The 11,267-nt window shown below is 38.2% G+C and overlaps 1 protein-coding gene across 1 annotated transcript in view; it reads right to left on the bottom strand.

The window, feature by feature from the left end:
• The window catches only part of LOC106872102 (TM2 domain-containing protein 3), a 31,328-nt gene that overhangs the window by 15,744 nt on the left and 4,317 nt on the right, over positions 1-11,267 (bottom strand). The window contains exons 2-3 of the mRNA XM_014918960.2: positions 6,685-6,923; positions 2,065-2,224 (exon numbers count right to left, since the gene is read on the bottom strand). Coding sequence (XP_014774446.1) covers positions 2,065-2,224; positions 6,685-6,923 — 399 coding nt within the window. The remainder of the gene's footprint in view (positions 1-2,064; positions 2,225-6,684; positions 6,924-11,267) is intronic.

Raw genomic sequence — 11,267 nt, 5'->3', positions numbered from 1 at the left:
TCTCTTACTCCCATTCATTCTCTTTATTTAGCAATCTATCATAGTGGCATCTCCAGACCTCTTTCTTTGCAGCCTCATTTAGTGCAAGCGTACCATCATCCATGTGGACACATTTCTCTCCTACGATGTCACTATTCTCTCTCCTACACTGTCTTGCAACACGAAATACCTCAAGTCTTTGGTCCTCACGGCGCAGAACATTGGCAAATCTTTTCTTATTTGCTTCCCCTCTGGCTAAATAAACCTGTCGCCTAGCTTCCCTTCTGGCATATTGGTACAATTCCCTGCTACCACCGTTCTTCCAGTCCTTCCAAGCCTGTTTCTTTTGTCTAATAGCCCTGTCTACCTCCTTGTTCCACCACCACGTTATTTTCGGTCGAGAAGAGACTTTACCCCAGCCACAGATCTGGTCGGTGGCTCTCAGCAGGTTGTTCCGCAGAAATTTCCAATTGTCTTCCACGTTGTATGATGCTATATCCCCTTCTATTTCATCAAAAGCTTCAAGTAACTTGTCTCTAAGTCTCTGTCCATTTGTAGGGTCTTTAAGCTTCCACACCCTTCTCCTCCAAGGCGGTCTACTTATATATATATATATATATATATACGACAGCCTTCTTTCAGTTTCTGCCTATCAAATTCACTCACAAGGCTTTGGTTGGCCCAAGGCTATAGTAGAAGAACAGTTCTATACAGTGGTATTCGATTTAGCATGACATATTGATTAACAGTTGTTGAAGGCAAAAACCAGTCTTTGAGATGAAGTCATTGCAATATCAAGGATGTGCATCGACTGGGAAAGCTCCTCAGTGAGGGTGTGCCTTAGCATCTGAATCAATTGCAAACATCAACTTGCATGCTTCTAATGTTTAACAAAAATGAGGTGCAATGTTTTGTTTGTTTGTTCTTTATATGTGCATTGATTATGTTGCTATATTTTTTTGAAAAGAGACTAGATTGATATGGTCCCCATTGCAGAATGTTTCTGATGTCTATGTATAGTGTCAATACTTATACTCACCAAACTTTCAGCCCTTATACTAGCCAAACTATCACTGTGTATGTGTGTGTGTGTGTGTGTGTGTGTGCACGTGCATGCATGTGTGTCTGTCTGTCAGTTTGTCTGCCAGTGTATAAATGTATCAGCTATATATAAATATATATCAGCCTTTATAAACATGCTAATGTACCACATCTTCAAGAAACACAACTTCAATAGTTCTGCAACTATCATCCAATCAAAACATACTTCCTGTATTTCAAAAGCAATGGAGATAGCCATTAATAGTAACCTTCTCCAGCATCTTAAATTTCTGACATTCCTTAATGACCAGCAGTAAAATTTTCATAAAGTGAGATCTACAGATTTACTCACCTACATCACACCAATCCGTATGCCCTCCGACCGTATGTACTTGGTTTTGGTACAGTTGATCTGCAGGCTGACTGCTGAACCCTTGAAATTCAGTTCGCCCAGCATGGTCTACGGCTGAATGGTGCTCTCCACTATCAGCACTATGTCATAAGCAAATCTTAGATGGCCTAACAGTCAGAGGTGATGAAATAGAAGAGGTGAGCAGCTATGTGTATCTCGGTCAGGAGAATGAGATGTAGCGAAGGCGAAGGGTAAGAGCAGGATGGAGAGCATTCAACTCGGTGAAGGATGTGCTGAAGGCGGACCTAAACAAGGCAGCTCCTGCCAATCTCTTCAGCAACACAGTCTTGCCTGTGAGACTTGGGCCTTGATGCAAAGCGAACAACATCTGCTTTCAGTGCAGAGAGCTATGGAAAGTTTGATGTTGGGAATCTTGCTAAGAGATCACATCCAGAAGGAGGAGATCAGGGATAAAACTGGAGTGAAGGACATTGTCACAGAATACCACCGTGCAAGTATAGCAAAATACAAGTCAAAATGACAAAAAAAGGAACAAGTAGAAAGAAAAGTCTTGCATCAATATAGCATTCCAAATAAAAGACAGGATTTGTTCAGTCATTCATTTTAAGTCCCAATTAACACATAATGTCCTGTACATTTGTTAAGTTTTGATAATTAAACTTAAAACTCACCTAAGCACATGACTGGCTCTTTAACTTTACATGTTGAAACATACTTTTGTCTTGGTGCTGCAACAACTCGGCAAGAAGTCGAGGAATTGCAAGTATAGTTTGATGGATCCAGCTGGTAACAAAACCGACATTCTAACTGCCTTTCAAATTTTTCTGGACCCTTCGAAAATAGAAATATAAAGTTCAATATTAAGAAAACAATGTATAAGTTTATAAAATAGGATACATTATATATACATTATTCTTATACAAAAATGTTGCTGACAGTGACTTCAAAGTTTCAGCCAGCTAAGCCATAATTGGACTGCAATCCAATGATGGCTTAGCTGGCTGTCAACAACATTCTTGCATAAGGATAATAAATTTATATTTGACAAAATTATAGAGTAACCCATCAGATTAATGTAAAATTGTTTTTATTATAACTGAACATAAGAACACACATTAATCATCATCATCATCATCATCATTGTTTAACGTCCGCTTTCCATGCTAGCATGGGTTGGATGATTTGACTGAGGACTGGTGAAACCGGATGGCAACACCAGACTCCAATCTGATTTGGCAGAGTCTCTACAGCTGGATGCCCTTCCTAACGCCAACCATTCAGAGAGTGTAGTGGGTGCTTTTACGTGTCACCCGCATGAAGGCCAGTCAGGCGGTACTGGCAACGGCCACACTCAAAACGGTGTATTTTATGTGCCACCCGCACAAGAGCCAGTCCAGGGGCACTGGCAACGATCTCGCTCGAAAATCCTACGAAGGCCAGTCAGGCGGTACTGGCAATGGCCACGCTCAAAATGGTGTATTTTATGTGCCACCTGCACAAGAGCCAGTCCAGGGGCACTGGCAACGATCTCATATGTGTGTGTGTATATATATATATATATATGTCTGTGGATGAAGAGATGGTGGCAGGCAAGTTGATATTAGGGGAGTATTCTTAATTCTACTTATTAATTTGTTATCTACAACCAGATTATTTTGAAATGTTACTTGTTGTGAACTAGTTTCCTGTCTGAAAGCTCTATGCCTCAACCACTTCATGCCGTCACACATCTAAATATGCCTTCAAAATCCCCATCAGGCTGTTAAACATATTTATGTTTTAACATGGTCAAGGTTAAGGAAGTTGATAGCAATTGCAGCAAAGTACTTTGTTTGTTGCAGTGTTTTAGTGACTGTTATAAGTGAAATAAGAGAGGAGAGAGCTACTATGACCAGCAAACTCGTTTATCTCTTTAATACGACATAACAGATAGATGATTGTAGTTTATGAGTTTGTTATTATTCAATAATTTTAGTACACAGTAGCCAACCAAAGTATTAAATCAGTTTCTCACTCAGAAGTTATTCCAACTTTGTGGATATGCTACGTTCAGATACTGAGACATAGTTTAAAATATGTGGCCTTCATTTGAAAGGCAGTAGATAATTAATTACATAAGATTTGATCATTACATTGAGATTGTTAATTAATTATGTAGAAGCTCCTTTAACACAAACAACTTCAAATCTACAAAATTAGAAAACCGTCAGTAAAACGTAATTAGCACATCTATACATGGCCAGATATTAACTTCTTTCTCTTCAACTATATAGCTTAAAACAAGGTAAATAGGTTACTGTTTTCTTTTACAAAGACTTCATAAATAATCATAAAGGTTTAAGCCAGTATGGTTAAGTATCTTGACCAAGAACACGATGTTTGCAGTGGGATACACACTAACAATGTAATCTCTTATCCACACTGTAATTATTCCTTTTCAATCTGTATCTTTTCCCATTTTCAGTCAAATAAAGTTCATGGTTAAAATAAAAGATTGACTGGCCTTAATTTTATGATTTAATAGCAATGATGATGATGATGATGATGATAACCATTTCTACTACAAGTAAAAGGCCTGAAATTTGCAGGAAGAGGATAGTTGATTACGTCGACCCCAGTGTTTCAGTTACAAAATTTATCGACCCCAAAAGGATGAAAAGCAAAGTTGACCTCAATGGAATCTGAACTCAGAATGTAAAGACGGATGAAATGGCATCAAGCATTTTGCCTGGCATGCTAACGATTGTGCCAGCTAGCCACCTTAATAATCCTGTCTACTATAGGCACAAACCTAGAAATTTGGGGTGAGGAGTTAAGTCGCCTACATAGACCCCAATACTCAACTGGTACATAATTTAGGATGAAAGGCAAAGTCGACCTCAGCAGAAATTGAACTCAGAACATGAAGACAGACAAAATACTGCTAAGCACTTCACCCAGTATGCTCATGATTCTGCCAGCTCACTGTCTTCTGATCTCAACTGATTGGAAGTGTCATCATGTACATTGCTTTGTCTTGGTATAAAAGATGGGCTACAGCAAATGTTCTGCTCAGTACCATAGATTTGCTTGTCAGTTGGTCCCACATTGGTCCCAGGGCTCAACTGGTACTTATTTTATCGACCCCGAAAGGATGAAAAGCAAAGACTGCCTTGGCAGAATTTGAACTTAGAATATGAAGAGGGATGAAATACTACTAAGCATTTTGCCTGGCGAATTAATGATTCTGCCAGTTTGCTGCCTTAATAATAATAATAATAATAATAATAATAATAATAATAATAATAATGGTTTCAAATTTTGCCACAAGGGAAGCCATTTTGGTGGGAAAGAATGAGTCAGTTACACTGACCCCAGTGTTTTACTGGTACTTGATTTATCAACCCCAAAAGGATGAAAGGCAAAGCCGACCTCGGCAGAATTTGAACTCAGAACATAGAAACATGCAAAACATCACTAAGCATTTTGTCCAGTGTGCTAACAATTCTGCCAGCTTGCTGCCTTAGTAGTAGTAGTAGTAGTAGTAGTACTACTACTACTACTAATAATAATAATAATAATAAAGGTTGTCCTTGTTGTCTTCAGAGCATTGGGTTCAGTACCAACCAACCTGAAGAAACATCTGGAAACTTTAGAAATACCCTACAATCTATGTGTATTGCAAAAATCAGCTTTACTTGGAATTGCACGCTTATTGCGTAAAGTACTGTCTGTTGGAGGTCTTTGTAGTGAATAGACAAACAGTATAAACCTCCGGTAGAAACAATATCTTCAATCAACAACATTACGATATTGGATACTGTGCAACATCTTTAATAATAATAATAATAATAATAATAATAATAATAATAATAATAATAATAATAATAATAATAATAATAATAATAATAATCCTTTCTACAATAGGCACAGGGTCTGAAAATGAGGGGAGGGGGCTAGTTGATTATATATAGTCAAAATATATTGCACCCAGCATGAGGGACAATATAATAATAATAATGGCTTCAAATTTTGGCACAAGGCCAGCAATTTTGGAGGAGGGGAAAAGTCAATTACATCAACCCCAGTACTCAGCTGGTACTTATTTTATCGAGCTCAAGAGGATGAAAGGCAAAGTTGATCTTGGGGGAATTTGAACTCAGAACATAAGGATGAACGAAATGCCGCTAAGCATTTTGCTGAACATGCTAATGATTCTACCAGTTCACTGCCTTAAATATATTGCACCCAACATGGGGCATAATAATAATAATGATGACGATGATAATAATAATGGTTTCAAATTTTGGCACAAGGCCAGCAATTTTAGAAGAGGGGAATAGTCAATTACATCAACCCCAGTACTCTGGTACGTATTTTATTGACCTCGAGAGGATGAAAGGCAAAGTTGACCTCAGTGGAATTTGAACTCAGAATGCCAAGACATGAAATGCCGCTAAGCATTTTACCCAGCCTGATAACAATTCTGCCAGCTCACCATCTTAATAATAATAATAATAATAATAATAACAATAATAATAATAATAATAATAATAATAATAATAATAATAATAATAATAATAATAACAACAATAATAATAATAATAATAATAATAATAATAATAAGTGTCAGTGATGTAACAGTTAGCATTGTTGCCTTCCAAGCAGTCGATCCGGGTTCGACTCCCGGCCGACACATCCATTCGTTGCCCAGATGCAGTACCAGGCAGTGGCTCTCATGGCTTCTGATCTTAACTAACTGAAAGTGTTATCATGTACATTGTTTTGTCTTGGTATAAAAGATGGGCTACAGCAAATATTCTGCTCAATACCACAGATTTGCTTGTCAGTTGTTTGACCTTAACCAGTTGAGCATGTCCCTTGGTGGCTGATGATATGTGCATCTCTGATCATGAACAGAAGTAGTGGGGGAGTATCATAGCCATGTGTTGAGAGGAATTCTTTAGAGTTTGAATAATTCACCTTTGGAAACATGGGTGTTTTGCTCAACATCTTTAAACAAACCTTATTCAAGGACCTTTTGAGCGGGATGGGCTACTCGACCTGAAGAAAATTCTAACTGGGCCCCACCTGCGAGGTCATGCGCTGTTTATCTTGATATGAGATCACCATGTCGCGCACATATGGTTGTAATGCATGTGCCTGGTGTACCCTTATCAGACAGGTAGTCATGATGGGTATAATGGGCATCGTATATTTTACCCCAGTGTCACTTTGATGGCATGCGTGCTCTCTCACTCAATAGTAATAATAATAATATAAAAAAAGAAAAAGATACCAAATTACATTACCGTACAATTAATGAACTGCTTAGCTTTGCAGGTCACTGTGTGAATTTGGCCATAAATACATGAACTACTGAAATTACAAGTGATGCAGTCTGGTCCCAGATCCTGACACAAGGTCAAGCTAGGGCACTGATGAATGTATGATTCTGTTACTCCATTATCTGTTTGACCTTTGCTAGAGTTTGTGCTTGAAGTAGACTGTGTTCCTGGAGTGCTCAGGCCATCTCGACTGGAACTCTGAACTGTATTCAAAATAAATTTGGAAACAATTTTTAAAATGTACAACTAAAATGACAACTAGAAGTGAACATGTAAATTAGTCAAATTGTTAATAACTATCTTTAAAAATCTATTTAAAAGTCACTATGTCCACGGGTAGACAAATAGAGCCATTTGACTAACATGTTTCAAAACAATATCCCACATCTCTCTTTTATGTATGAATTCATACTCATTGTTTTCACTTTTCTTATTTCACAATGGCTTATCTCCACAGAAATAGCCTCTCCCTCATAGTCTGATTTTCATTTGTTAAATCATTCATAGAAATATAACTATGAAAGGTTACTGAAGGAAAAGAAAGTGTAAGAGAGAGGGACAACCCCAAGTAAGTCAGAGAGAGCGAGAGAGAGAGAGACTAGCTGTTAAAGTTGACAACAGTACAATGAGAAGAGTGATGAAGGTTATGGAGGGAAGGAAAGCAGCTGAATCATCAAGAATACTTCTGAGATACGGAAAATATCTGGCAAAGTAAGACATGTATTAATCAATCAGGTTATAGAGACAGGTGTCATACCCAATGGTTGATGTAGCAGTATTGTGACCAACTGCTACAAGAACAAAGGAGATGCCCTAGAACAGTGGTTCTCAGCCATCTTTTTTTTTCCTGAGTACCCGCTTCATTTCTGTTTCACTTGAATGGAACCTCATAACCATTTGATGTTTAAAAAAATTCATATATTTTTATAATTAAATATTATTAGGAACAATATAAACAAAATTGTTAAAATATTTTGTGTATAACTAATTCACTGCATTTAAATTTTAACAAAACCTTATATGGACTGCAAGGGTCATGTGGATCCCAGCTGAGAACCAGACTCTAGAAAAAAGCTGGTACAAAGGCATCAATCAGATGGATCAAGTTATAAGTGTAAAAAAAAAAAATGAGTTATAACGCAACTAATTAATTAGGAAAACAATAAGCTTAGATCAAATGCAATTCGGGTTTATTAAGAAAGGAGAAGAGCAGAAAGGCAGAGATTTGCCAATGTTCTTAGAGCCATAGATATTCCAGACTGCAAGACAGTGAGAAATGTGTGCTGTGGATAATGGTACAATTGCATTTAGGGATTCTGAAAAGAAAGGGGCATGGAAATGCTACTATGAAAGGCTATTAAATGTGGAAGAAGTATATGAGAAAGAGGGTCTTCTCAACATCGAGCCAACACAAGGACCAACTATCCTAGTCAACAGCAGATTAATAGATAAATCAATTAAGGATATGAAGGCAGGGTCCATCACGAATCAGCATTGAGATGCTTAAAATATCAGATAGAGTACAATAAAGCCCAGTTGCTTATATAGTTAATAAGGTTGTAAGGAAGGGCTTATTCCAAGTGTCTAGCATAGCATACAGCACTATAGTTAGCTACAAGAGTAAGGAGATACTATAGAAGTAATCACAGATATCAAACTTTTGGACCAGCTCATAAAACTTACAAGAAGCATTATAGTCCATTTATTTAGGAAGAAAATTAGGTTAGATGAGATGCAGTTTGGTTTTGTGCCAGGGAGTAGTACTATTGATGCCCTCTTTCTTGTAAGATAATTGCAAGTATTAAGCCAAAAGTAAGCCATTGTACATGGAGTATGCGTTCAACAGGATCCCTTGCTCAAGGATCTGGTGGTCAGATCCTTGAGATCCTAGGGATAGACAAATGACTTGTGAGAGCCATACAAACAATGTACAAAGATAATGTCAGTAAGGTGAGAGTTAGCAACAAGTACAGCAATGAATTTAGGGTACAGGTAGGAGTTACCTCCTATTTATCATAGTCCTCCAAAACTTAACAGGAATTTAAGACTGGTTACCTTTAGAAACTATTATATGCTGATGACCTCATTATTATAGAAAAATTTATAGCAGAATTAAAAAGAAATTCAAGATGAACTCAAAGGGCCTTCAAATAAACTTAGCAAAGACCAAAGTTTTAGTTAGCAGGTCAACAGACAGAATCCACTCCCATCTGAAAAATGGCCCTGTTCAATATGTAAAAAAAGTGTAGATAGAAATTCCATATAGTGTACTTTGTGAAACCTATGGACATGCGAGAGGTGCAGTGGGAGGGATCACAGAAATGTTGAGTAAAAAAAAGTAGACTGCATGTGGCAGAGGTACAAGAGCATCAAACACTGAGAACACCCAGGAAATAGATTTTCTTGAATGCTCAGGAGATTCCCTAGAAGTAGTATATAGTTTCTTTTCCTCAGGTGACCTAATTAGCAGTGGAGGAGGATGTTCTGAAAATATAGTTGTTAAAATAAGAATAGGCTAATGAAAATTCACAGAGCCATTAACTTTGTCAGTAACAAAAGATCTATCAAAATGAAAGACAGATAGCATAATGCTTGTATGCAAACAGCAATGCTACATGGTAGTGAGACAAGGAGCTCCAAATGCAAAGAACTAGCAAAGACTAGAAAAGCACAAAGATAATATGCTCTACTGGATGTGCAACATCAATGTGCATGTACAACAAAGTGCAAAAGTGTTGGGGAAAAAATTGGACATAAGATGAATCAGATGTAGTGTTCAAGAGAGAAAAGTGTACTGGTATGGTCATGTGATGTATTTGAGAACAGTTGCATAAAGTGCTAATCGCTAAATGTGTATGGAACTTGTGAAAGAGGACCCAGGAAGACATGGGATGAAGGACTGAAGACTGATTGGTGACTCACTGTGGTCAAGAAGATACATCCATCTCAACAAAAGTGAGAACCTAAAAGCATAATGTTTGTGTCTATACACTCACTAAGCCCTATTCCTGCATTTAATTTATCCCCATCTCTCCACTCGTCTAACTACAGCACTATTCAGCTGCTATAATCATAGAGCAGTATGTACACATATCTTATCCCACTTTGTTAACCTGTTATCTTCCATCTCCCTAGAACAAATTTCTCTTAAAATCTATCTCCCTCAATAACATTCCTTCCAACTTTATTTCCCATCAATCACCCTTTCTGTGCCTTCCTGAGATACATTCCTGACTGCCATTACCTTACCTTTAACTATCTCCTTTATTTATTGTTACCCTAGCATATCAGCCATAGATGGTCTCCCCTATACACATCAGGCACCCCTACATACCTCTGACATCCATCTCTGCCACTGTACATCTCTCTTTCTCAACCTCCCCACCCACATATTTACTAACAAGTTTGTCATACTACTGTTATCCTCTCTTCCTGTACTGTCATTTATCACCTCCTCCTTCCTGAGCTACTTCTATCCTTTCACCTTCCCCTTGCCATTCATCAACCACACTTCCACCCTAGTTTCATTCACAACATTCACCTTTACACCCATCACTGACTATCTGTCATTCTCCTCTAATGAACGTATCCATCCACTCTTGCCAATTCTTTGTCTGTATTCTCTGCTATACCTGCCTTCTTGTATTTTGAGAATACACTGATATCTCGTCACCACTATATTATAATGTGGGGTAATCATGTATCTCCTCTGTAGTGAGACATCTGTTCCTGTCCTTTTATCATACATAAGCTTTTCAATACCTGGCATAATTCCACCTCCCTCACTCAAGGCCTTTTTCTTTGTCATGCGAATTACTTGGCAATCTTATTAGTGCTGTACTCATTACACTTTGCAAAGTGGTTGGTGCTAGGAAGAGCATCCAGCTGTAGAAAACATGCTAAAACAGTCATTGGAGTTAAACGTAGTCCTCTGTGTAGTAAGTAGCTTGCTTACTGTGCATGTGTCAGTCTATTCGCTGTGTTGATTTTTGATGAGTCGGATGGAATTGTTTGTGCTGCTTGGCAGCGGTTTGTCAGTGGGTGTTATACCGGTAGAGACAATGTATTCAGACCTTAGCAGGCCTGAGTTGTCTTCAGCGGAGGAGGAGCTCGTGAAGGTGGTGGAAAAAATGGATAAAATATTGGAAAAAACAAAGAGTTTTGCTGAGGCTGCAGAGATGAAGAGAAGGGAAGTGGACCTGATTAGATTGAAGGAGTATGGCAAGATGACACAGAAGGTGGGCGGCAACATGAAGTTGCCGCCCCCTAAAAGAATCATGGAGAACATGGAGAAAAAAACCACCACCTACAAGGTGCACTCTTTGGAGAACAAGAAGGTTGAACAGGTGGAAGTGGCAAAAATAGAAAAGGCACTGATGGAACAATCGGGTCAAATTATGTATATAACAAAAGGAAGCAAATACGGGACAGTGGTTGTCCAGTTTAGGACAGTGGAAGAGGCAAGGAGGCTGATGGAGGAAGTGGTGCTTCTGTCCACATATCTTAGAAGACTTCCAAGGTGAGGGTGGAAGGAATCCCACTCGATA

This window comes from Octopus bimaculoides, chromosome 15 (genome assembly GCF_001194135.2).
Source record: "Octopus bimaculoides isolate UCB-OBI-ISO-001 chromosome 15, ASM119413v2, whole genome shotgun sequence".
Taxonomy (NCBI): Eukaryota; Metazoa; Mollusca; class Cephalopoda; order Octopoda; family Octopodidae; genus Octopus; species Octopus bimaculoides.
The sequence above is the reverse complement of the archived record's forward strand: the minus strand, read 5'-3'. Positions and strand labels throughout refer to the sequence as shown.